We start from the raw sequence: 27478 nt of genomic DNA, 5'->3' as shown, positions 1-27478 counted from the left end.
TTAACCTTTGATCTGCCTTAAAAGTAATATTATAACGAAAAATTTAATTGATTGATGATATAAAAATTTTCATACCTCAAATTACAATAATAAAAGCCCAAATTTATTTTTGATCCTAATTTTGATTTGAATATGATTTTTATTGTGATTTTTTTGCCATGACTCGTTAGTCCATATTACTTTTTTTTATACATGTAAATTGAACATGATAAAAGGCTTATAATAATCACTTACATGTTGAACCAACTTATGAGACCCTCTTGGTATCCATATTACTCTTGAAACAATATTTATTGTATTTTATAATTATTAAAAAAAGACAAAACTTAGACTCAGCGATCCAACTGTTAAATAAACTGAGAGTATAATGATTTTTATAAGATGGAAAGGAGTTTTTGTAAAATACTATTTTAATTAATATTTATTTATTTAATTTTAATTTCATTCATACTAACACAATGTTAGTGTTTTCTTCTTATCTTTAATTGATGATTTTTACCAATACATTGCTGACATTACGCTATTTTGTTTTTCATAATAGTCATGACTATTGCTAGGAAAAATAAAATCACGTTTTTTTATATTTTTAATTAATTAATTTAATTCATATTATATATTAAATTATCTACAGTTTTTGAGAGTGACATTACTTTAATTTATTAGTATGTTCTCTTATTGAATAACTAGAACAATGAATCAATGCTCTCTACGGCAAAAATCCATATTCTATTATTTAAAAGATGTCCACGATTTACATAAAATTATCCAAAATATCATTCAGAGAAAAAAAGTTACCAATTACACACTTATTATTTCATTGACAGCTTTATTGTAGGATTTTGTATCGAATGATAGTTACCAAAAATGGGTAAATTTTTTAAAAATTTACAAAAATAAATAAATCATGCTTCCAAATACGATTTTAACATAAAAAATTATACTTCTAAAGACAATTTAACATTTTACAGTTTTTGTTTTTTAAAAATAATTATGGTGGCCATAAATTACTTCTAAAACCATCACAAATTATCATGCTACATAAGAAACACTCGAACGCTCATTTTGGGACAGCTAAAAACATAATTTGTGACAATTTTATATCGCTACAATATTTTTAAAAATAAAAAAGTAAAAGAAATTAACAAAATGAAATCGCCTTTGACACGATTTCTTTACATTGAAATTGTCTTTGAAATAACAATTTACCTATTTCGATAATTTATTTAAAATCGATCATTTTCGTAATTTATGGAAAAAATTGCTCCATTTTAATACAAAAGTCCTTTATCGTATTTTCAAACTTAAGATAACACATTATTCTTTATTTAACTTTTAAATTATTTATTCACAATATAACCCACATTTTTTCCTTTTAATATATGCATATATAACATTTTATATGACTTAATTAGATATAATTTTTTGATAGATATAACTTTTAAATTTTTATATTAATTAATGATATTAACTATAATTTATAATTTTTAACATATGTTTTTGAATATAATATAAGTATGCGAGAAAGGAACGGGCTAGAAAGCAGCACAATGGATAAGACTCATAAGAGATCCGAAACTGAAAGTTCTAGTCCAAAAAAAGACAAAATTATAGTCTTTCTCTCCTTTTCTCTCTCCCCCTCCTTTTTTTCCAATAAAAATCTCAAACAATACAATGAATCTATTTGACATTTGAGTGAGAAAAGAATTAATTAAAAAAAGTTGTTTCAAAAAAGAAGTACAGGTGGGGCGTTCCGAGTGGACACAGCAGCGTAATAAAAATCACTTTTTAAAGTTACATTCGCGATTAGTGATTACCCCCAAACGCTCCCTTAACCCACCCAAACCCCAAATCTGAAAACCGTCCTATTCGTCGTTCGAATTAGGGGCATCTCTGAACTGGAACAACCAGATGCCAGCGATTTGAGCGATGCACAGTCAAGAAGAAGCTGCGTAGTGCGTTTGCGTTTCGTTCTTCCAAATGGCGGTTTCCGACAGTCCCAGCGGCGGCTCCACGCCACCTCATCAGGAACAACAAGCCAACAGCAAGTACGGTTTCACCAAGCCCCTCTCTCTCGCGGGTCCCACCGACGCTGATCTCCAGCGTAACAACGATTTGGACAAGGTTAGGTTTAAATTTCTGATTCGTCTCGTCTCATTTACGATTTGTCTAACTAACCCCGCCTGAAACGAAAACCTAAATTCTCGTTTTGTTTTGCTTCAGTTCTTGCTCGATTCGGGTCTCTACGAGAGCAATGAAGAATCCGCTGCGAGGAAAGAGGTTCTTCACCGCCTTGATCAGGTCTTCTACTTCTCCGATCTCGCTTTTGTTGTTATTATTATTTAGGTGTTAATTACTGCGGTGGTGTTTCGTGCTTCATATTGTTTTCTTCATATTGAGGATTTTGGATTGGAACCTTGCTAGGTTGATGCCTGTTTACCGTTTAGGGTTCATTATGGCTCCCTTTATTGTTGTGTTTCACTGTCCTTTGGGTTTAAGTTCTGTAATGATAGTTAGTTTGCAATGTAGATTGTGAAAAGCTGGGTGAAGCAGTTGACGCGCCAACGTGGCTACACAGATCAGATGGTAGAGGATGCAAATGCTGTCATTTTTACTTTTGGCTCTTACCGACTAGGGGTGAGTATGCCGTTGTTACCTTTTCCTGACTCGTGACTTAGGCAATTGCTAATTTCTCTTGATCGTTTGGAGTATGGAGGGTTTAAAATTCAAATTCAAGGCTTGCATTTCCTGAGTTGTGGGCTTCTAACTTGTCCCGAGTTTGCTTGTCTTATTTTGATTCGCTGTAGAAATTAATAATGGCATGAGTTGTCAGGAGTGGAAGAAACTTAAATTCAGATGTTGGAAAGATTTGAGGGAGAAATATTTTATGAGACATTATGAAAGTGCATTTATTGTTATTAGGAATATAGCTCAGAGTCTGAGAATACTTAGTCTTGTCGATTGTTTATGCTTAACACTGTCAATATAATTTATAGCTGCCTCAAGAAAGAGTCTTCTGATGCTTTTTAAGTGTTTGCTGATGGATCTCATTAATGTTTGTTTAATTCTACTAGACTAGAGAGTGTTGAAGTTTAATTATATCAACCTTTTGTTTTTAACAATAGTCATGTTTCAATCACTGTTGACAAATGGCTGATGGGTGGTGACTTCGATTGAATATCATTTCCAATCTTTACATAAATGCCTTAATCTTTCAATACATTCTTGTAGCAAAAAGTGATTTTATGTTAAGAAATTAGTTGCAGACAGTAAATGCGTCACAATATTGTTGTTTATATAATACCATTTTGTCTGTATTGTAAGTGTCTGTTTTATAAATGTTTGGATATCTAGCTATAAATAATTCAATCATTTGCAGGTTCATGGACCTGGAGTTGACATAGACACTTTGTGCATTGGTCCTTCTTATGTAAACCGAGAGGTGACACTCTGCTGCTGGTTACGCTTCCTCAATTTAGTAAAATCGTTGACATTGGTTATATTTTAGCCAATCTCTCCCTCTCTCTTTTGCAGGAAGATTTCTTCATCATTTTGCATAACATCCTGGCCGAAATGGAAGAAGTTTCTGAACTTCAACCAGTTCCTGATGCACATGTTCCAGTAATGAAATTCAAATTCCAGGGAATATCTATAGATTTGCTGTATGCAAGTATATCACTTTTGGTTGTGCCAGAAGTAAGTTTGGTCATTCATTCAGCAGGGACTTTATTCGTTCTGAGAGCACATTTTTGTGGGGGACAATGCCATTTGTTAAAATCGAGTTCCTTATTGCTTTTACAATTTAATCCAATCACATCTCCTTCATCATGTGTCCTAGATAAGTAGTGCTGTCATTTTGCTATTTATTTTTCTTTTTGTTTTTAACATGTTCAATTTGAATTGTAGGATCTTTATCTTTTCACCCCCTTCTATATAACAGTATTAGCAATTAGGAGGGAGTAGATGCTTTTTATTGTTCAATTCGAATGCTGATACCAACCTTTATGTAGCACACTTAAGTTTTGCTAAATGCGCATTTTTATTGCTGATCTAAATTTATTTATGCATTTTATTAAGTTTGATACATTTTTATTGTGCTTCCTCACTCTTCTACCTTAGAATGTAGTTTTATTTAAACTTGCCTTTAATTTGATATAATTTTCTTACACACTTATTGACAGGACCTAGATATCTCGCATGGTTCAGTGCTGTATGATGTTGATGAACCAACTGTTCGAAGTCTTAATGGCTGCCGTGTGGCAGATCAAATTCTTAAACTTGTTCCAAATGTTGAGGTTAATATATATGTTCTTTGGTTTGATTAAATGCTATATTAGATTTAATGGTTGTTCATCTCATTAATTTGATAGTACGTTAACCCTTGATAATGATAGCACTTCCGAACTACACTGAGATGTTTAAAGTTTTGGGCAAAAAGGCGTGGTGTTTATTCAAATGTAAGAGCAGCACATACAATCTTTATTTTTTATTTTTTAACACCAATGGCATTAGCTTTTATGATAACCTATATTACTATTTTTTGGTGTGCACAGGTTACTGGATTCCTTGGTGGTGTAAATTGGGCTATTTTAGTTGCTCGAATTTGCCAGCTCTACCCCAATGCAATCCCTAGTATGTTGGTTTCTCGATTCTTCAGGGTCTATACACAGTGGCGGTGGCCAAACCCTGTAATGCTATGCTCTATAGAAGAGAATGAACTGGGATTCCCTATATGGGATCCTCGTAGAAACCCCCGGGACAGATTTCACACTATGCCAATAATTACTCCTGCATACCCTTGCATGAATTCAAGCTACAACGTTTCGGCAAGTACTCTTCGTGTTATGGTGGACCAATTCTGCTATGGCAATAAGATTTGTGATGTAAGAGAAGTCAGTTTTTCCTTATTTTTTATTATTTTTGTGACTATCTTTATTTGATTGATACTTCCACTGTTAGGAAATTGAGCTTAATAAAGCCCAGTGGAGCGCACTTTTTCAGCCTTATATTTTTTTTGAGGCATACAAAAACTATTTACAAGTGGACATAATTGCATCAGACACGGATGATTTACTAGCATGGAGGGGATGGGTAGAATCTCGGTTGAGAATGCTTACCCTGAAGGTACATCTTGTCATTGTTTGGTATAAGACTTCCCTGTATTGGGTTTAACCCAATTCTGTTTTTCATTCTTTGAAAATATTTAATCTCTGAACATTTTGCTAAATTCATTTTTCCCTGAAGGTGTACAATCCTGTCATAGGTATAAGACTTCCTTGTACTGGGTTTAATCCAATTCAGTTTTTATTCACTAAAAATTCAATCTCTGAGCATTTTGGTAAATTCTTTTTTCCCTCTGTGTATTAAGTATTGACACATGCTTTTCAATTGTCTGTGAGTAGATAGAGCGAGATACAAATGGGATGCTGCAGTGCCATCCTTACCCACATGAGTATGTAGACACATCCAAGCCATGTGCACATTCTGCATTTTTCATGGGCTTGCAAAGGAAAGAGGGAGTAAGAGGTCAAGAGGGGCAGCAATTTGATATACGTGGAACAGTTGATGAATTCAGACAAGAAATAAATATGTACATGTACTGGAAGCCAGGGATGGATATTTTTGTTTCTCATGTTCGTCGAAAGCAACTCCCTGCATTTGTTTTTCCTGATGGTTACAAACGCACTCGAATGCCAAGGCATATAAGCCATCAAGCTGAAATAACAGGTGATGATGCCACAAACTGCTACTCTGGGCCTGGATTGTCTGAAAGATGCATCAAGAGGAAAAATTACTCTGAAATGGTGGATAAGAAGCCAGACAAACCAGATAAGCGGGCATCTATAAGCCCACAAAGGTTAGAATGTGTTTCTCCTGAAAGTTGTACTGGTAAATCAGGTGGTACAGCTCAAATGAGTATTGAGTGTATTAAAGGGGTTAGGTTAGCTGGTTCAACAACCAAGGATGCTAACAGCAATTGTAAAATTAAGTCATCTGATGCACTCCCTGGAAGTGGACTAAGAACTGAGGTAGCTGACATGCAGATTAGTGAAGCAGGCTTTGTTAACACTACACATGATATGTTGAAATCAAGGAGTGTTGAAGTTCCAAATGAGGTAAGCTGCTGAACCAGTGGAGGAACCTTTGGAAGTTGTTTGGTTCATGTGAAGTTCCTTAATTAGAAGTTGGTGATACATTTCAGAATGAAGTTGTCAATGGGGACAAAGCTCAGGATCTGGCTTTAGATTGCTTGGAAAGTGCAGAAACTGAATCTACTAACAGCCTGTCAAACTATGAAGAGGGTGATATTGATATGGATCAGCGACTAGACAAAGCATGTAATTTCATCACAAGGGCTGAATGTTCAGATTATGTACCAAATGCCAGCTCCCAGAACCTCAATTGCGAGGTGAGTTATTTCATTTGAGGACTTTTTTGGATTAGGAACTGTTGTGGATGGCAGTGAAAAAACTGGAAGTCTGGGAGATAGTGAGTCAGGGATCTTTGCAGGGTGATGTTTGTGTGGCTGATCCAGATCAGTTCTGAAGAGTGGGTGTTTTCTTGGAAATAGAGTATTTCAAAATATCGGGGCTCAGGAATATAAGGTTTTGAATTTTCTAATCTCATTGTTTTCTCGGTAATAAAGACTATCTGATCTTATAATAATATACTTTTTACCTCATCTTTCTTTGCTTTATGCCTTTATGGCCGTTACCAAAATTTTATATTTCATGGGTTTTCAGAATAAAGAGTCTAATCTTGTTTTTCTGATTTGATTTTTTTTTTCTTTTCTTCTGTTATAGCTTTGCTTGCATATCATAGACAATTCAGCCTAATCTTGTTGGGTCTTCTTACTATAAAGAACTGTTTTTATCTTGTATATTTTCCTGTTTCTTTCAAGATAATTTGACTATCAATTTCCATGGTAATTGAATATCTTGGTTAGTTTTCTGACTAGTGAATATGTGGTCGCAGGTCCTGCACCACTATACGTGCTATGTTTCCAGTAACTGTGCTTAAGAACCTAACTTGTTTTGTGTATAAAGACGCTCAGAGACCAGACCTTCCTTTTTTTCATTTTATTAGTTTTTTGTTTAATACTTTTTTCTTCCTAATTGTTATTATTCTTTCTATTTTCTATATTGTGTATAGCCAGATGTCAGTCTCGGAAGTGTTGTATAAATTGAAGATGGGGCTAGGTCAGAATCTTTGTGGAACTTGTGAAAAGCTCGCTTTTCAACTCTTGCCATGAATAAGAATATTTTTATACTGTGCTCTTTGGTTTTGGTTTTGGTTTTGTAGGAGGATGAGTTTGGAGTAAATCACATGATATTTGGGAGGTGAATGGCTGAAATTGCTGCTCACGCTGCTACCTTGTGCTATGTTGTGGCTGTTGCTGTGCTGAGATCCTGTGAATGGGACTAAGGTTATAATTGAACAGTGAGGAGCTGATACAAATGATGGCAGTGAAAGAGATTGGGGTTTGTGGTATGGAGTTGCGATGGATGGTCGTATGTGTACAATAGATGAACAACATGATGTGGGAAACATGGGCTCATATCATCTTCAGAGCTATGAATTGTCTCATAAACCTTAACATATTTACTTACCTGGATTTAAAAGGAGTGGGAACTTTGTTGTTTGCTTGTGATGTGGATGTGATCGATACGTTGTGTTAATGTAAGAAACAGCTATTTCGGCTAGGTTATTTAGCTGAGAAAACGGTAAAACAAAAATATTTTGGCGGCAGAATAGGGTAGCCTTCCTTGTCTATCCTTGCTTTGGAAGTTACGGTGGGGAGGATTATTCTGTCTAGGGTTTCGTTGGCCTTGTGAAAATGGTTTATTTCATTAGTGTTCTCACATGGTTTTCTTTTATTTTTGCGTACTTAATTTGTTTGGTGTTTATTACCCTTCAGAGTATGGGTGATGAAGCAGGGAATTATACTGAACTATGCTGATCACTTGGACAATCGTATTGGTTAAATAAAGCCCTAATGTGTAAAAGTTATTAAATTGAGTTAATCATATCCATGATTTCTCCAATGAAAATTCTACAACATTATTTCTAATTCATTTTCTGTAGTACTGACATTTAATTATTCTTTCACGCATATAATTTACACACCGTACAAACTTCTTTTTTACGTACAGCATTACTCTCCTTGTAACTAGAAAATGTACCTTGTATCACCAAGATGAGTTATTGCTTGCAGCATTACTCTCCTTGTAACTATAGATGTACCTTGTATCACCAAGAAGAGGGGTGATATTAAATTCGTTTCCCACTCTTCTACGTGTAGAACCTGAATGGCAACACCGATGAAGAACTTGCAAAATCTCCTTCGTGGAAGGCCTAGTTGAGGGCAACGAGCTTGTGCAAAGGAGAGCTAATTTGAAGACACTCGTCATCTGTTCTGCATAACATGGATCTTTGATATCCTCGTCGAATGCATCAGTAATGCTCTTCCCTTCACTAAAATGCTCCCACGCCCATTCAACTAGGCTGCATGCATGGTCGCCTGCTTTATTAGGATTTCTTCCTGTCACAAGTTCTAAGAGCACAACCCCAAAGCTATATACATCAACCTTCTCGTTAATCTTTGTTGAGTAGGCGTATTCTGCAATGCAAGTGCAGCATATAAAAATCAGCTTAGTTTGTTATCAATATAAAAAGTTTTGTCAGTGATCATTTGACATCACTTACCTGGTGGAATGTAGCCAAAAGAGCCTGCTAGAGCAGACATGGTGTGTGGTTCACCAAGCTTTGCCAACATCTTGGCGAGACCAAAATCTGCTATTTTAGCTCTGAACTCTGAGTCCAACAGTATATTGCTAGACTTGACATCTCGGTGGATGACCGGGGGTGAGCAATCATGGTGCATGTAACACAGACCTTGTGCAGTCCCAATGGCAATATTCAACCTCGTTGGCCAACTCAACCTAGAAGGTGACGTTTTCTTCTTTCCATGAAGCCATTTGTCCAGGCTCTGATTTTCCATGTATTCATAAACAAGAAGTTTGGAGTCTTCACTAGCATAACAACACAAAAGCTTCACTATATTCGAGTGCCGAATATTACCCAGGATCTCAACCTCAGCCATAAACTCTTTCTCCAACTTGCCATCCATATCCTTGCGATTCCAAATCTTCTTCACCGCAAAATACTCACCTGGACGATTTGAAGCAATCCGGTAAACTTTCCCAAACCCTCCACTTCCTATGAGGTTATTGTCTGTCAAACTTGAGAGGAAATTTATTTCCGTGAGATCAAGCCTCTGGAATGAGGTGACCCTCCACGTTTCAATCTTATTATGCTTGCAGTGCCGTTTGCCCCATTGCGTTTTCAACATATAGAAGACCAAGGAGGCTATGGTCAACAACACAACGATGATGACAACCAAAATCAGGGCAAGTGATTTTGAAGATGAATTGCTAGAGTGTGGCATGGTTTTGGTCAAGCAGTTAGGAAGGTTGACGTTTGGATTGTAAGCACACAGATGAGGATTGTTCAAGAAACTGTTTTCAAATGCGTGGTTATTAAACTCATCAGAGATTTTCCCATATATTTGGTTGGAAGACAAGTTGAGAAAAACAAACCTCAATCTATCAAACTGAGGTGGGATTTCACCTGATATGTCATTTTGGGACAAGTCCAAGTAAGCCAAGCTAGGAAGAGCGGTCATAGCAATAGGGATTTTGCCAGAGAGTTTGTTTCTTGAGAGTGTCATAGTACTCAGTGATTTCCATGAAATAATCTCAGATGGAAGGGCACCAGAAAGTTGGTTACCATCAAGCATGAGAGTACTAAGTTGAGAAAGATGCGTCAATTCCCTCGGAATTTCACCGGAAAGCATGTTGTTTCTCGCATCAAAATACACCAAATTTGCCGCCGAAGTAATCCCAATAGATATCCTTCCGGAGAACTTGTTGTTCGCTATCTCAATCCTTTTTGTATTCCAAAATACTTTACTCGGAAGAGGCCCAGAAAAGGAGTTGTTGCTCAGAACCAAGGAGGAAATGTTCCTCGAAGTCCACAAACCCAAAGGTACCTCCCCAGAGAAATTATTATTAAAAACCTGAATCGTGTCGAGAGAAGGACAATTCCCAATCCATTGAGGCAAAACCCCGCTAAAATTGTTAGAAAAAGCAACAAAACCAATGAGAGCACCACTTGCACACAAATGCTGCGGCAACTCACCACTGAGATGATTCTCTGAAACCTCAACCGCAACAATCCTCGAATGCAAGCCTAGATCTGGAGGCAGTGTTCCACTCAAACCATTGTTGAAAACCCTGAAATACTCAAGACTAGGAAGTAGGCTTAAACTTGTTGGAATCTCACCAGACAAGTAATTCGAATACAAGTGCAAGGTAACCAAACTCTTCAAGTTTCCAAGCTCTCCGGGTATGGAACCCGTCAAATTGTTCTTAGAGAAATCAAGTTCGGTTAAATTCAAACCCTGCATCGTAGGACTAGGTATTACACCCGACAAACTGTTATAGTACAAGTATAAGAACTTCAACTTCTTCAGCGAGAACAAACTCCGAGGAATGCTCCCTGTTAGATTGTTCCTCGACAAATCCAACCGTTCCAGATTCGTGAGAATATTCCCGAAATATTCTGGAATCTCTCCGATCAAGTTACACTGCGTCATCCACATGATCCTCAGTTTTCTTAACTTGGCAAACTCCAACGGGATTTTCGCGCCTTTGAGCTTTGGGTTATAAGCCAAACCCAAGATTTCGAGATTGGACAAGTTTCCGATTTCCCCGCGGATGGTTCCGTTGAAGTTGTTTTTGTAGAGGAGGAGAGTTTGCAGCTCCGGCAGGTTTCCGATCGACGGCATGATCTCGCCGGAGAAGTAGTTGCTGCCGAGGTTAAGGTGAGTGAGCGTTTTGAGGCGGTCGACGTCGGCGGGAATTTGTCCGGCGAGGTAGTTGTCCGACAGGTCGAGGTGCCGGAGGTCGGAGCAGTTGTACAGCGTTGTCGGGAACTCGCCGGAGATGAAGTTGCTGGAGAGGTCGAGCTTGAAGAGGTGTTTGAGGTTGCAGATTGTGGAAGAGAGGTTCTTGGTGTTGGTGGTGATGTTTTTGCGGGAGAGGAGGAGCCTCGTGACGGAGCCGTTATCGCAGCGAATCTCCGCCCAGTCGCACGGCGCCGACGGTGACGGTTCCCATGATCGGAGCGACGGTGGGTCCCCCAATTCACGTTTGAGGGAGAGTAGGACTGTTTGTTCGGTATTTTCTGATTGTGAAAATACTTGAAAGGGTACTATGACACTGAGCAATAAGAGGAAATGAAAAGGAAATTTCAGCATGAAGAGGGGTAGTTTGGACATTTAGGAATTTCAGTTAGGGATTTTGCCGGGAAAACGTGGCCATAAAAATTCGAACATGGGGGGGTGTGTGTTTCTTGAGGTAATGTATTTCTTTACTATCTGTGTGGTGTTTTCTAAATGAGATGAGAATTGAGTTTATATATTGAGTATAATCACGGGAAACAATCAACTTTAATTACACGGGATGATGCTGAAAATGATGGAAACGAGGCAAAAAGACTTTCATTCAAACACGACTGATGAGGATATTGTGATGGCCTTTGCTGAATGCTGGATTTTTCAGTGGATATCTTTGGTTAGTTAAAACTACACGATTGAAAGGACTTTCCATCATTGTTTTTTTTTTTTCTCACTTTTATTTTGGTTCCATTGTCTACCATCAATATTGGTTCTCTAGAAAATTAATTTCGTTTAAATTATTTCATTGGTTTCCTTCGCAGGCGACTAAGTTAGTGTTCCGTAAAGCCAATTTTTCTTTAAAAAAATAATAATATAAAGTATAAAAATGTGAGATATATACCAAATTTTAAAAACTCTCTCTCTCTCTCTCATATCTCTTCCCCTTCTTTTCTGCACCATCGAACTCTTCCTGAAAGTGGAATGGGCCACAAAGGATGAAGGAAAAGTTGAAAGTTAGTCAACAGTTCACGACTGAATATCTTTTTGTTACTGGAGTGAATCAGCTACCTTGGCACTTTCCAGTTTCAAGCACAAACGAACGACTTTTTTTATCAAAGAATATTGATTCATGATGGGACAAAGCTTATACGTAATATCTTTTGACGTATTAATACTGGAGTTTTATCTTTCTAGCTCATATAATAAAAAATCATCGTTAAAATTTATATTATTTATTGAAATCCACTTCAATTTTGATAAAAAAATATTAAAACACTCGTGATGTTTTACTTAAATTTGTTATTCAAATATAATATACTTAGTTGCTCAATAGTCAGCTTTTTTACAGAAATGGGTTAATTTTTTTAAAAAATTACGTAAGAAAATAAATTTTAAAAATATTACGGATACAGATAAGTTGTGTTTTAAAAAAACACTTCATATAAAGAAAGTAGTATTTTAAAATACAACTTTAAAAATAATTATTATTAAAAAAAACAGTGAAATCATGTTTCAAAACACGAATTCTAAAGATTTTTTTTATTTCTTTATAGAAATGATATTATCCGAAATGACTTAAGTATAATTTTATTTTATATCAAAAAAATAATGAAGTCGTAGATATAAACACCACTTTAGTCTTTTTTATCTTTTTTTTTAAATATTGAAGTCATGATTATAATTACAATTTTAGTCTTTTTTTTTAAATAATACTTGAAGTTATGTTTTAAAATACAATTTCTATTTTTTTTTATTAAAAATTAGACTTTTTTATATGAAGTTATTTTTTAAAATACGACTTATGCATGTTCATACTATTTTCAAAATTTATCCATTTGTATAGTTTTTTTAAAAAAATTTACCCATTTGTGTAAAAAGCCTCAATAGTCTAATTAAAAACAGATTATCTCTTTAAGCAAATTTTATTTATAATATGGAAAATCATTTTTTAAAAAATATACTTAAGAGAATGCCTTTCTTAACTAGGTTGTTTGTATTGGTGATAAAATAGAGTTATGAAAAAAAAGTTAATAAACTGGAGTTATAAAAACTCGGGTAATTACATTTACCCAAAAAAGAAAACACAATATACATTCAAAGAATAAATAATCGCTTATGTTTTAGAAACATCATCAAAGAACTTATGAAAAATACGCATTGTTTTCCAAAAATAATCTCAATCAAATAAGCATTTAGCACTTATTTCTCCAAAATTATTAACTATAGTTTGTTTGTATTGATGATGAATAGAATTTTGACAAAAGTAAAAAAAAATGGAATTTTAGAAAATTTGTAACAACGTTTATTAAAAAAAGGTTACACTTATACATTTAACCTAAAGAAATAGGGTATATTTAGTTCTGGTTATTTCAATGAAATAATCACTTATTTTTACTAGCCTCTTTAGATAGTTTATTAAAAAATAAACAATTATCTTTTTAGATTTAGTTTCAAGTTTCAACTAAAATTGCACTTCTTACATTTATGACTAGAGAAATAACTTCTTTTAAAATAAAATAAAGAAAGAAAATCTGCATAGGTTGGCATGTGGTTTTCCTTCTCGCTGTGGAAATCAGGAGCTGTGATCAAAACAAATTGCTGGGGTAAATTCCCGTGGGCTTACATTGTTTTTACAAAAAAAATACTTATACAACAAAATATACAACTTGAGAGAGAGAAAGAGAGATAAGATTGAGAAATTTAAATTTGAAATGTGATATAGAGTAAAAAAAGAAGATAATTAGGATCATAGCATGTCAGCATGTGACTCTGATTCTGATATCCTAAACTTGAGTATGGTTAGCTACTAATTAACCACTTAGAAAAAACTTTTCACCGAATAGGAGACTGCATAATTTGCTTGTGCATAACCTCATACCGATGAAATTTCGAGAGCAAACTCAAACTTAGTGACTTCAATTTCGCCCCAAGAATCTTCTCATGACTCTCCCAGGTGGTCAATTCTCACGAGGCAACCATGAAACTAATTGAGATTAGTTGCAATGTAAATGTCAAGAAGTCGTTAGGAAAGTTCCCATTTCATTAGTATATTCGAAGTGTTGGGCGTTTTTCTTAGCAGTGGGTAACTACAGTGTTGCTTAGTCAAACTTTCAAAACCCTGATTCAGTTTAACTTCAATGGTCTCCCTTTCGTATTCAATCCTCCTCAAATACTATTCATTTTAATGTGGCAAAATACTTGTGCTCGGTGCTCTTGCATATTCAGTTTTTTTTCTTTCTGGAAAACTCCTGAAGAACAAAAATTAATCAAAATAATATAATTGTAAAGTGACTTCAAAGTGTTTTTTTTATCGATAGAAATTAGTTTTAGTTTGTTAATTTTTGTTAGTGAGAGAAATTCCAACATCCAATATCTTCCTCTTTCCTTCTCGGTTTAACCGATAAGTTAACTTTATCTCTCCGACTTACCTTCTGGTGTGCAATACTCTGTCTATTACTCCTTTGAGACCGGAGCTTATATTTATATTCCTAGAATTTACATTTGAAACCTACAACTTGTGACATTTACTATAGCCAAAAGAAAACAAAAATGAAATTGAATGTACTATTTTAAGTTTCTTTTCAGTCTTAGTCACATAGATAGTAGTAATAAGTCTGTCAGTGAGTGTTTGCATTTTAAATTTACCTCTTTTTTGAATAATCACTAGTCAGACTCTTTTAACATTTGGTTTGATCTTATCATACCAACCCCACAACTGGTGAAATATTTTGACTAATCGGTTTGATATTACCAACCAACCCCACTTCATTATTTATCTCTTAGAATAATGTTCGTAGTTCTTAGAAGATGCTATATTGCTTGATTTTTTTAGTTGCAACTTGTTACAGACTAGAATAAGGGCTTCTCAATCGACAAGGAAAATGAACCCAGGAATTCCTTCAAGTTGCAGATATTTTATATACAAGTGCAATGCATAGAAACACACGCAAGTTCTAATGTTTAATGGAGAGTAACATACATTCCCAAAAGCAGCTAAAGCCAAAGAAAACCCCAGTGAACTTACATTTCCTTTGTTGAGTCCTCTTAGCAACTCAACTTATTCTATTTCCACCTCTCTTACCGAGAATATGTACCCTCATGACTGTAAGCAACCAACTAAAGTTTGACTTAGTGTCTTTGATTTTATGGTGAAAAACATTTGAATTGATTGTTTCCTATCAAATGTGATTTTATTAAGAAAATGCAAATGTTAAGTTGTTAGATAAAATTAATTTTACTTTCAAACCTCGATATGACTAGTAGTGTTTTAATAACCTATGAAAATCTATTTAACCCACAAAATCATGGTGATACTATGAAAAACTAGAAACAATAATTTGCTGCTTTACTTTTAATGTGAAAACTTAATTGATTTTTATCATCATAAAACTGTCCCAAACACACAATAGAAGTGATAAAAGTTAGTTTGTCTTGAGTTGAAAAATTTACACTAAATTTTAAATCAAACTTGCTTTCAAAATAAAACACCCAAACAAAATAAATTACTTCAATTCAATATAATTTTTTTAACCATCAATTTTGTAAAGACTCAACTAAGCACATGCTTAGACATGACACAATACAATGGGAATATACCCGATTAAACAGCAATCGATTAGTGTGGCTGAGTACTATGCAATGTTAAATACGTGAAAAGAAGATAAACGTCAAAATTAGGAAATATCATTACTTAGACCAGAACAGAGTATTTGTTAGCTGATTTGTCACTAAAATCGCCAGTCTTGAAAACATTTCACTGAGAGTAACCCATACCATACTCTGTGAAACATACTTTGCAATGTTACTATAATGATAGACAAAGGAAGTATTTGAAAAGCATAGTTGGTGTCCACTAGGTGATTTAAATTTTTGTATATTTGGTTTCAAATGGATGTGATAATAATTCTGATACTTTCTTCATCTAAGATTTATTTACAATTTACAAGTGGAATTCACCAGCTACATTTGAAAGGAATCTCATTGCTCAATTTCACCAAAACAATCTAGAATTGTAATGGCGGCTTAGGACTGAATAGAGAACATAATTTAGAGGATATTAAATTATGCTTATGCATATAAATTTTATTTAAAAAATTAGGTTAATAGTATTTTTAGTTCTTGAAAAATGGGTGTTTTTGTCCCTAATTTTTATAACCACGTGTATCTGTTCTGTGTTTTTGAAATACCCAACTTTAATCCTTGTGAATTTTTTTTGACAGCATTAATCCTAGTGATTTTAAGAACTAAAGTATGGGTATTTAAAAAATATAAAAATGAAAACTTCGGATTTTAAAACTCGGGGAGTAAAACCAAACAGGAACCATTTTATAAGGACTAAAATCGAACATTAATCTTTTAAAAATTTAGTTTATAAACTTACATTAAGACAATGAGGTATACTATTTCTTGGACTTGGCCTTGTACTTACCAAGAGCATGCCCAACCTATGAATGGACGAATGATGATGCAGCCAATGACACAAGCAAACACACAAAGCTCAACGTTTGAAGTCCAAACCATCCAACTATCCAAGTGATCCTTTTCTGATCTTCTGTTTGACAATGATTGAATAGACCACCAAATACAAATTCATCGATTTCTAGGAGTTTTTTTCCCCTGTTAATAATCACCTAGACTTTTCATTGATTGTTTTTTGTTTAATCAGAGTGGATATTGTTAGTCATACCTAATAATAAGGGATGGATTTGTTTTCTTGTTTGATTCTAGATATTATAGAGCCAATACATAGAGATATGATGTTATTTTAACTATTAACAATTTTTTTATAAAAAAAACTATTGAAATTCAATTTAGAAATAGCGATAAATGAAAGAGATGGATGATTAAGAAGATTAAGCATATACATGAACATAAAATGAGAGTAATTTGATATAACTGAGACAGAAATATTTTGACTAGTTGAAATAGTGTTGCTCACACTGTAAGTTGGAATAATGTAGCTGACAAATAATTTTGCATTCAGATAATTTTCACTGCCTTGTTTTAATTAACTTGTCTCCCTTCTTTTTCTGCCTAGCTATAGCTATTTTCACATTTCTCAAATGTGAGACACTGGAATGTGCAACCAAATGCCCTATTGTTTATACTGGAAAAGTTTGTATTTTTTTATATTCTTGCTAATTCCACGAACCGAACCAACTGCCGCGGAAACTGTAACTAGGAAGCACGCGAAGCTCAATATTTGAAGACAACACCACTTCAATGATAGTCTTTTTACCCGTTTCTGTGCAATGTGCATTTGTACAGGGAAGAAGACAATGAGAGGCCAAAACCCTATTGCTCCAAGCAAGGCAAGAAACTCATTGAAAAATGGCATAGCCATGGCAATAACTGTGGCCACTGCCACATACATTGACCTCCAAATTATCCTAAACAAGTTGATGTTACATGTTAAGGAGCCCATTTTGATGGGATAGCTCTTGTTAATGAAATCTGAACGCGGCCACGCCATGTTAGCACCCATCTCAATTACACGAAATAGTGGTTGAGCCATCACCTGTCACAATATAATGTGCGTGGGTTAAAAACATATTTAAGTCACATATAAGAAAGTAAGAGAATTAGTAAGAGATGCTATATAGGAAGATTTAGAATTATCTTATCTTCTCTTAAGAGAAATTGTCTTCTAATACATTTATTTATATAGAGAGGGAGATGGAAGAAGAGAAATTGAATTTCATGAATAAAAGGATCTAACCTGATATGCTCCAACCATGTGGACTACAATGAAAACATTGCCAAGGGCGACCAACCAGAATGGCTCGTAAAATCCAAAGCCGGTGAGGATGTTCCCCGGCGTGTCATCTCCGAAAGCAGCATAGCCAAGGCCACCGCATAGCAGGAAAAGTATTGTCATTGTTGTGATTCCTAACATATTGGCCTTTTTCATCTGTTTGTTTTCTGGTGGATAGGACTTCAATGTATCCTAAATAATCCACGCACATGCATATATAATCAAATTTAACAGAATGAGTTCTTTCTATATATTTTCTTAGTATAATTAGTTTATTAATGTGTTCCCACTTACCATTATGTCATAAATAACAGTAGCAAATGAGCAAGCAAGTGCAATGTTTCCCAAAGCACTGAAAACCTTCCAAACTTTATCCGCTTCAGATAAATCTGGTCCTACTTTGCTTCCAAATATACTGGTTGCTTCTCCTTTACCTGTTCACACCCCAAATGCCTCCGTAGTAAGTAATACATGATTGTAATAAAACTGTCAACGAATCTACTCATTGAACAACCCTTCTATTCTATACAGGGGAAACCTCCAAAAGAAGAAATTGGTGCAAACCTCTAATAAGTTAGTGATATTATTTATAAATACTATATAGTATTAAAACTTCGGAATTATTGGAAAGGTTTTGAAGAAATACTGGTAAAATCCATACCTGAGACCACCACCGAAAGAGAAAGCCCGCTTCCAATGAATGCATAACCGAAAGAGGTAGCAGCAGCAATGGTTGAAAGCCACGTTAACTTGTGGAAATTTGGGATTTGAGACAATAAAATTTGGCAAATCCCAAAACCAATCATATAGGGATTGTTTGAAAACTTGCAATAAGCATCATGGCCTTTTTTGTGAAAGCAAATAGCTTTCTTTATAGCCCTGCCACAATCAGAGTCGTTATTATACAAAAAAAGATGAATTCAGAGCCCCTCATCTCATTAGCATATTATTAGTACTATTATGCACAATCAGCAACACAAGTGATTAATTAGTTTATGAATGTAATAATAAAATAAAACAACGTACACCAAGCTCACAGAACTAGTTATAGTGTAGCCCACTGTAACCCCGGCGAGCTTCCCATATAGGACGGATCCGCAGAACACGTGCATTTTTCCACCTAATTTGTTAAATGGAAATATGGAAGTAATCAAACATTTAAAATAGGCAATGAATTTATATATGTACATGATTTAATTTTGATTGATAGAAAGTCAATTAATCTATCCTTATGAATGCACAAGAATATATAGGTAGAGTAAATAAGATTATGATACCAAGGTAGGCATCAACGGCCTGCATGTAAGTGTAGTTTCTCTTGCCACTGACTGGGTCAGGAAATCTGTAGCAATCAGCTACAAGATTGTAAGTGTAAACAGAAATGCATGCAAAGAGGATCATAACGGCTATGCCAGCTATCCATCCAAGCTGAGCCATGGCCCATGCCAGAGCCAGCACTCCTGCACCCACCACCACCGTTACTATGTGCGTGGTAGCAGTGAACACGTTCCCTGCAAGTAACCATCCCAATCCACATTAACTGTTTAGCTTATTCTTGAACAAGTATAACCAGAAAAGAATATCATTGATTACTTGAAGAAGAGAAGTTAAATAGTAGTGGTTATATATATTTGTCCAAAGTGCACACTCAAAACCAAGGTTTGGTGCCAAATCAAATTTTGAGAGAGGATCCAAAATTAGACTTATTTGATCACTAGTAAAAAAGATGTTTCCAAATTATTGAAAAAAATATAATATATTTTTATTAATTATTTTAAAACTGCAAAATAAAACATTTTTTTTACAGAATAAAGCATTTTTTATATGCTTTGGTTTTGTTTTGAAAATAAGGAGATTTTTTTAACCAGTATTAGTGAACTTTTTTTTTCTTTTTTCTTTAAAAAATAGTTTGAAAAATTGTTTTACAAAACAATTGTGAGGGGGAATGACAAAACAATCAAACAACTTCAGTCACCAATTATTTTTTCAGAGAAATAAATAATTACATATATAGATCAAATTAAATATTTTTACCTTACAAATTTAGTTTGTAAGATAAAATGAAGTTCAGACTCAAATTTTAAGAATGTTTTGTTAATTTAATTAAATTAACATGGCTGCCAAAAACTTCACTACCATGAGTTTAAAGGTAGTGTACGCGTGTTGTATGACAAAATAAATTCAATGGATTTTACTATTGATGTAAACTATTACACATCATTGATTACGGAAACTATTACTACAAGACAGCCAAATTTTCACGGCCACGTTTCATTTTTGGTTTTGGTTGTGATGGTATTGCAATGAGCAAACCATTAGACCCCGTTGAAGACAAACCGGTGTTTCGTTTAAAAATTAGTGTTTTAAAATTTAGCCGATCTTTTAATCTTTTAAGGTATTTATTCACATTATTTACTTTGTCTGTGGTCAAATCACAACCAAATCACTGATAATATATTCTTGATAAAATGATGATATAATATGGAATAATATTTTAAAGGAGACATTTACCCTTATAAAAAATTAAAACATCGTACGGAACAATTGTTGAATAAAATAACTTTTGACCAATTGTTGACTAACTATTTACGCAATCAACTTTTTGAGTTAAATGAATGTAAAACTTGAGTCCTGACTATGAGTTTACCAACTTTTTGTCAAATCGAACACCTAACTCCATTTTCTTTTACCGGTGTTTAAAGGTTTGGTGGATCAAGTGTGAAAAACAAAACCTTAATTCAATCCTTAAAGATTACTTTTTTTCCCTTCTAAATATCAAATAATTAATTTATGATTTAACTCAGTTGTAGAACAATCCAAAATACTCCATCCAAGACTCTTTCGATCAATTCATATTTCATAAGATAATTAATTAATTTAATTAATCACATTAAATATATCATTTATTTATATTATCATTATAAAAATATCATTTTTTTATTCTCTTAATTATTTTTCATTAATGTTTGAAGATAGAATAATTAAAGCTATTTAAGAAAAAATAAATAATAAATCTAGAAATTAAAAATAATCTTATAAAATGAAAAAAAATCTAAAAAATATCTTATAATTAAGAATGGATGAAATATTTATGATTTTCTTTTTTAATTTTGAATAGTAAAAAAAATTCAAACAAGTCGGTTTAAAATTTTTAATTTTTATTGTATATAATGACTCCAAATATTTAATTTAATTGCATACTTAAGATTTGAACTTAATTTTTTTATTAAATTAGAAGAATCTTACATTACTAGTTGCACGTGCATAATAATAAGTTGTTGGGCTATAAATTTTGAATCAATACCAATTTAATAAATGAACTCGCATAATGGATCCCAACTTCATCTAATAGAAACCCATAAGAGCTTTGAGTTACGAATGTTTCCTTCATGACTTTTTCTCCTTCTACAAATCATTTTTCTTCTACACCCATCATACGAATTATTAAAAATATGTTTTACAAAATAATTTAAAATTAATGATTCATACAAGTTTTAAACCTATAACTTTTATAGTTATTAGCATGACATTCTATCAAACTGAACTAATAACTCAATTATATTATAAAATAATTAATGTCGTATATATAACACTAAATTTTTTAATATAAATTTAATACACATATAAGTTTACATGATAAATTTTATAATAATTAATACGGATTGACGATCTATAAGAGTCTTACGGATAATTCGTATGAATTTTAAAAATGGTTAATCCGTATAGGTTATATATAAGGGTATTTTTTTATTTTTCTCTCTCATTAACGGGTGTAAAATAAAAATGGCCGATGCAGGAAGACAATCCTTCATTCCCTCTATTACTTTTCATTTCATTTCAAAAAAATTATTCGGAAATAAAATGGGAATTGCAAGAAGCAATAGTTGGTAGCCGTGAGTTAGGCAGAGCAGTGCACGGCCCATGTGATGCCTAGCAACTCCCAAAAAAATCCCCGTGAAGTTGGGCTTAGCGATTCACTTTTGGAAATGGAGTGACCTGTGAAACACAAAAGAATACGCTTTTGTACGTGTCTACAAGGTTGGTATCAAAGGGAGCTTCATGGCCACAAGATTTTCTTCCTTTTTGCTGAGAGTGTCTAAAAGATAAAACATTCCACTTGGTAGGTTGGAAACTTAGTTGCCTCCTTGGACCAGCTTTCCTAAATGATTTGATTGCTTGGACCAGTTTCGTAAAAGTAAAATCCAATCCCAGGCATGTATGGTAGTATTTTTTATTTGTCTGTTCTAGGTGTATTTATTTCAGATGAATTTTAGCACTTGCAGTTGTTTTTAGATGTAAATCTGTAAGCATCGTTCTTAAGGTTATTTGTATAGTAATGAGATTTAGATCAGTTAGTTCAATAAAATGTGTGAATATTATAAATTTCATAAAAAAATTATACCATGTTTAATTTTTATGGATAAAAAAATATTATTTGTATTAAACTAAGTTTTTTTTGGGTGGAGTAGTATTAAATTTAAGTATCAGTGAAATAAAATAGATTTTGCTGAACGGGGATGTCGGCATCCAAGACTTGAATTAGTCTTATGTATTGTCATTATCGTCTTCGTTTCTTCAATTGAATAATTTAATTGTTTTTGCTATGTTGTGGCTGTTTAAGTTAAATGGATGGACATAAAAAGGAGAGAGAACCAAATTTGATTCCAAAACTTTAGGTCTATATGCTTTCAGTTTTTAATTTAGTCTAAGAGTGATATACGTTTGATCGAATCTCATCAATAAGACAAACCTTGAGACAGCTTTTAAAAAAATATGTAATATTAATGCCATAACATGAATTGTTCCGACAAGGATAAACCATAGATAGAAGAGGTGAGCAATAATTAAGGGTGTTGATGAATTGGAGTTGATTAGTTAAGAGAAAAACATCTTGAGCCAGTTATTTTGATTTTGTTAATTTATCATCTAATTAATTTAATTTAAATTTTTTATCTGATTTAATCCAATATAGTTTAAAGTAATTTAGATAAAATCAAAATTTGATTTTAATCTTATTTATAATTTTTTTTAAATAAATAAACAAAAGATAAGCTATATAATAAATAATTTAAAATATCAAATATTTTATTTATATGTCATTGTAACTAATAATAGAATAATTATGCATCTTAACTCAAATAATTAGTAAAAATTTATTTAATTAAATATTTTTCATAAATAGATATAATTTATATGATAATTTTATAAATATATAATAAATAAAAATGAATGATATTGTAAATTTATATATATATATAAAAGTTTGATTAAAATTGGATTCTAAAATCAAATATAAAATTTGATCCATTCAATAAAAAAAAATGATTTTTAAATTTTTTGATGGTTTGATTTTTGGTTTGTTCATTTTTGAGTTTTTTAATCAGTTTTTTTTATCTACATTTGATTGGATGGTTTATGAACACTCTCACCCCCAGTGAGCAATGAGCAAAATGGAATGAAGGGGAAAAGTTAGTTACACAGGAGTTAGCAGAGTTAGGAGAGGCTCGCGCACCATGGTAACTAGCCATATGCGTCGTGAAAAGAGAATTAGGACGAATAACTGAGAGAAAAAAAAAGTAAGGAAAAAAGTGTGTTAAGTTATTATCAGATCAGAATTCCATTATCTCTTGATTCTGCTTTTTTCTCTCTGTTTCTTGTGATGCGACTATGTTGTACTACTAGTACTCCTTCACTCTTCGGCAGAATTAAATACTAGTACTATAAAAGTGGCATCATCTTACGTATTATCAAATCTTTTTTGAATCGGTATGTTCCCACTGAGTCCAAACTCATGCATCATCTTCAATTTAAAGAAATCTTAACCCTTACATGGACGCGCATTAAAGGAATATCTCAAATAACGTGGAATCTTCTGACCCCAAATCACCCTTCAGAAATTTTGAAAACGTTGAACATAAAACTTCTAATCAATATTAATAATACAGTAGATCTACAACGTAAAACACAGTTTATTTTTATGGTTTTGTGATCTTAAAATGTACTATTATGTAAGTGTAATTTCTTTATTAAAAAAGAAAATGGCTATGAAATGGCATGATTGCATCCGAACAAGATGAGATCGAATAGAGGAACTGGACATATATCATAAATGCATTGAAAGAGAAAGAATACTAACCGGTTCTTTTGATTCTGCCGTCGTCATCGAGTAGCGCTGGGTCTCTTACAGGAATATCTTTACCTGCTTCAATATCCATTGATTTGGGATCTCTGTTTGTTCAATATAAATATGAGTGAGCAGAGTCGTGTGAGGAAAAGTTATGAGCACCGACTGAGTTTATATAATGCTCAAACGAGAAGGCAGTGTTGGTTATGTGTAGCAGAATGCTTATCTGTGACATTCGAGAGTATTGCTCGCTTCCCCCTTATCCGACTGTCCTTGTGTATCCAAATAATGCTCATCTCTGGCACCCTTTTTCCTATTTATAGGATTTTTAAACTTAAATCACGTTTTTTTTTTATAATCATCAAATATTGTCATGCTTATTGGTTGAATTACTGTAAAATCACATGTTTTAAAGAAAAAAAATATTTACAATACAAACTGTCTTTGATATTAGGAATTGAGTTCATTGATGTTTTAGCATTGAAAAAGAAATTTATATTAACTGGCGTATTTAGTTTTTTGTGAGATATTAAAATATCTATTTTAAATTTGTCTTTCATTATCTCAATAATATATTTATCGTAATTAGTTAGAAAATTTTACAACGATTACTCAATGAGTCAGATATTTTAAATCCACGTATATTACTAAAAGGAACATATATGAATTTTAATGATATTATTAATGAGTAATTGAATTCATTCATATATTAATTTATTGTTATACATTGATTTATTATATTTATGAATTTAAGTTTTTAAGAATAATATATAATAATATTATTAATTTTAACCATATATTATGTATAATAAATAACATTATTTAATATTTATATAGATACTACATTAATAACAATTAATATATACATACATTCCTCTCATTATAAATTTAAAAAATGATAAGAATAATTTTATAATATTATTTTTGTATTCATTTATTAAATTTTTTTATTTTGTAAAATAATTTAAAATTACATTTATAATGGCACCGAGGAAGAATATAGTTAATGACCTTTATTGCCATCATCAGCGTATTTTTTTCTGGCGGATGATCACCGGTTAAGAATAGGATACTATATACTCCTATTTTTTAATCTTTTTATACAACTGTACAAATTCTCATTACATTTTTAAGGAAAATCACAATCAATCTCACAATAAAGATCCACGTATCGCATAAAACGTCATCTCTGAAAGGAAAACCAATATATTTCTCAAATTTCCATTTCTTAAATATTAGAGAAGAGTATTAAAAATACACTTTTTATCATAGAACTCCAGAGTTTGATGATATTAATGAAACACAATAGATGATGGGCAATGAAAAAGTTGTTGGTCGACCAAGTAATACCTAAAGGGAGAAGGGGATAACCTCACAGTTATTAAAAATTGTAAAATTGAGTTAGGAATTTATATTAAAACAAATAAAAAGTACTAATTATAAATATTTCCTATCTAAACATATTCACACTTAACATCTAATATAGTGATTTATATTTATATAACGTCAAAAAATATATTTAAAAATTACTAAAAAAATAAATTATTATATTACTATTAAATTTTAAGTATGGATATTTTTTATTATATTTTATAATATTATAAGTAAGGTTGTATTGATTAATTTAATTAAATATTTCCTTGTGAATATTTTGATTATAGTTTTTAAACTATTATATGAAGTATGTAGAAAAATATTTCTTTATTAAATATAATCATAACCTAATATTATAAATATTAAATTAAAAAATCAACTCAATGTTATGTAGAATTTATTGAAAAATTATTCAATTATCAATATTTATTATTAATTATATAGCTAGATATTTATGTTTATAATTTAAAATACTAAAAGTTACATAATGGAAAGATACAATGATTATATTTATAGGCAAGTGGTGGCATTACATAATGGGAATCTGGATTTGCTGTTTTCAGTAGTTCATATCGAGAGACCACATGAATTGAAGTCGTTAGATTATAATTGGACAAATATTTGAATTAAAAGATAAATTTCAGTCACACCTTTAATAAACAACTTGATCTTCATTCGATAAGACAAAAATTTTAATTATAGAATATATATTAGTTTAGACTTAACGTACTCAACCCCAAAAATTAATTTATAAATTAAAAATTGTTTCTCACATATATATTCTACCTTATTTTTAATGAACGTGAGACTTGTTTTCCCAATAATAAGATTGATTTATGTGATACAATAACGCACGAAAATTTTAATTACAGAAAATTCGTTGACCACTGATGGTGCATGAACAGAGGAACATTATTCAGTAGTAGATCGAAGAAGATGAAGCAAATGCGCGTGCGGGATGGACCGGGATGCTAACTTGGTCGTGCAATTTGAACGGTCATAATGAAATGTTTGTCATTGACATAGATAGAATTTAGTGAACTGCATTAGTGGGAGGGAGATTCGAATAAAACAACACGAGCGAAGCACGAACTAATTAGAGTGGAGAATGGCTCCAACATTTCAGTGTCCCATTCGACGACCTTTCATTATTATTTTTTGGGTTACAGTGGAATTAATACCTTGATCTTAGCCAAAACCCATAAGGCATAGAAAGGTATGGTACAGTGAAATACCTTTTCTTACTTTCATAATTATTATTTGACAAAATTCGTAAATAACCAATTGGTTGTTACTAACAAAAATTACTCCTAGTTGTTAATGATGATGTTCCTACTTCCTAGTGGTATTGTTAGTTACGTGGTGAAAGCATAATTTGGAAATTGGCTAAATTTCGATTATTCAAGGACTAGCGGCCGGAAACGACAACTTCAACTGCCGGTAAAAAAGCATTTTTTTTTTTAGTGTGTTATATTCTTAACTTCAAAGGCCTTGAAATATCGAATTTATAATTGGATTTACACTCAATGTGGAGAGAAATCAAATCCTTTATATAAATTTTTACTTTTAAATAATCTTAATTTTGTAATCTTGAATAAGATTAATCCTGCTAAATTCATTTCTAGTAAATCAGATTATAAAACTTATTCACATATATGGTCTTAACAGAATTTCTTAAATTAAGAATTTGACTCAACTTTATGTCATTCTAATGATTTTGTGAGGAAGTCAAATTCGGTTAGTTAGATAAAAAAAAATAACTCACAATTAGTTCTTTATTTTTTTTCGGCAAAAGAATTATATATCGTATATACAAGTGGTACAGCTGCAAAAATACATCCAAAAACAAGTGGCTTAATTTTGTTGGTTAATTTTGAAAATCGAGATAATCCTGGATAAATCTGAAGTCGTGTATAAACACTTTCAGATTGAATCAAATTTCGGGGTTCAACCAAAATTGTTCAATCGGATAAAATCAGAAGATTATAATTCAAGAGTTTTGTTTTGGTCTTGTGAGTTTTTCACATGTTATGCTTTCTGAACCAGGATGATTATTTATAATCAAAGAACATGTGGTTTTTGGCGGTTGAAGGAAGTTATGGAAGTTTTATCCTTTGAAAAAAAAAACGGTTGGCGGTTGATGGAAGTTTATCTTTTTAAAAAACTGTCTTTTCTTGAAAAATAACTTCCATGTAACTTCCAAAATTTGACTTCCATGTAACTTCCAAAATTTGCCTAAACCGAGCATCTCGTTATTACATTAAAACAA

General features: G+C 32.5%; 3 protein-coding genes across 9 annotated transcripts; 1 reads left to right on the top strand and 2 right to left on the bottom strand.

The window, feature by feature from the left end:
- Positions 1–1688: 1688 nt before the first annotated feature.
- LOC100802620 (nuclear poly(A) polymerase 4) lies at positions 1689–7859 on the top strand. Of its 7 annotated transcripts, XR_414640.4 has the most exons (14): positions 1689–2121; positions 2221–2298; positions 2527–2634; positions 3377–3439; positions 3532–3693; positions 4179–4292; positions 4392–4454; positions 4551–4880; positions 4957–5121; positions 5400–6113; positions 6200–6406; positions 6508–6602; positions 7154–7196; positions 7300–7859. XR_414640.4 is itself a non-coding variant. In XM_003526458.5 (13 exons), the coding sequence occupies exons 1-13, from the start codon at positions 1978–1980 to the stop codon at positions 7305–7307; spliced, it is 2199 nt and encodes a 732-aa protein (XP_003526506.1). In that variant the 5' UTR covers positions 1689–1977; the 3' UTR covers positions 7308–7859. The 7 variants fall into 7 exon arrangements, 6 of the variants coding, with proteins under 6 accessions (XP_003526506.1, XP_006581465.1, XP_006581463.1 ...); XM_003526458.5 differs by lacking the exon at positions 6508–6602; XM_006581402.4 differs by lacking the exon at positions 6508–6602 and having other exon boundaries at positions 7150–7196.
- LOC100782466 (receptor-like protein kinase HSL1) lies at positions 7066–11729 on the bottom strand. The gene is made up of 2 exons (XM_003527805.5): positions 8704–11729; positions 7066–8617 (listed from the first exon to the last, which is right to left on the bottom strand). The coding sequence occupies exons 1-2, from the start codon at positions 11336–11338 to the stop codon at positions 8187–8189; spliced, it is 3066 nt and encodes a 1021-aa protein (XP_003527853.1). The 5' UTR covers positions 11339–11729; the 3' UTR covers positions 7066–8186.
- A 5113-nt stretch (positions 11730–16842) lies between these two features.
- LOC100781934 (amino acid permease 8) lies at positions 16843–24125 on the bottom strand. Its single transcript, XM_006581398.3, has 7 exons — positions 23848–24125; positions 18989–19222; positions 18738–18831; positions 18373–18590; positions 18006–18145; positions 17676–17903; positions 16843–17474 (listed from the first exon to the last, which is right to left on the bottom strand). Exons 1-7 carry the CDS (start codon positions 23924–23926, stop codon positions 17052–17054), a joined length of 1416 nt encoding a protein of 471 aa, XP_006581461.1. The 5' UTR covers positions 23927–24125; the 3' UTR covers positions 16843–17051.
- Positions 24126–27478: the final 3353 nt, after the last annotated feature.

This window comes from Glycine max, chromosome 6 (genome assembly GCF_000004515.6).
Source record: "Glycine max cultivar Williams 82 chromosome 6, Glycine_max_v4.0, whole genome shotgun sequence".
NCBI lineage: Eukaryota > Viridiplantae > Streptophyta > Magnoliopsida > Fabales > Fabaceae > Glycine > Glycine max.
Note: the sequence above shows the minus strand (reverse complement) of the source record. Positions and strands in the feature narration are given on the sequence as shown.

What these genes read in the sequence shown, in the direction of transcription:
- LOC100802620 (XM_006581399.4), top strand. Translation starts at nt 1,978, where the DNA reads ATGGCGGTTTCCGACAGTCCCAGCGGCGGCTCCACGCCACCTCATCAG. An exon ending in CTTCTTATGTAAACCGAGAG is followed by an intron (nt 3,440 to 3,531) that starts GTGACACTCTGC and finishes TCTCTTTTGCAG; the next exon opens with GAAGATTTCTTCATCATTTT. An exon ending in ATGGCAATAAGATTTGTGAT is followed by an intron (nt 4,881 to 4,956) that starts GTAAGAGAAGTC and finishes TTCCACTGTTAG; the next exon opens with GAAATTGAGCTTAATAAAGC.
- LOC100782466 (XM_003527805.5), bottom strand. Translation starts at nt 11,338, where the DNA reads ATGTCCAAACTACCCCTCTTCATGCTGAAATTTCCTTTTCATTTCCTC. An exon ending in TTTTGGCTACATTCCACCAG is followed by an intron (nt 8,618 to 8,703) that starts GTAAGTGATGTC and finishes CTTGCATTGCAG; the next exon opens with AATACGCCTACTCAACAAAG.
- LOC100781934 (XM_006581398.3), bottom strand. Translation starts at nt 23,926, where the DNA reads ATGGATATTGAAGCAGGTAAAGATATTCCTGTAAGAGACCCAGCGCTA. An exon ending in CGGCAGAATCAAAAGAACCG is followed by an intron (nt 19,223 to 23,847) that starts GTTAGTATTCTT and finishes GGTTACTTGCAG; the next exon opens with GGAACGTGTTCACTGCTACC. An exon ending in CTGTTATTTATGACATAATG is followed by an intron (nt 17,904 to 18,005) that starts GTAAGTGGGAAC and finishes TGGATTATTTAG; the next exon opens with GATACATTGAAGTCCTATCC.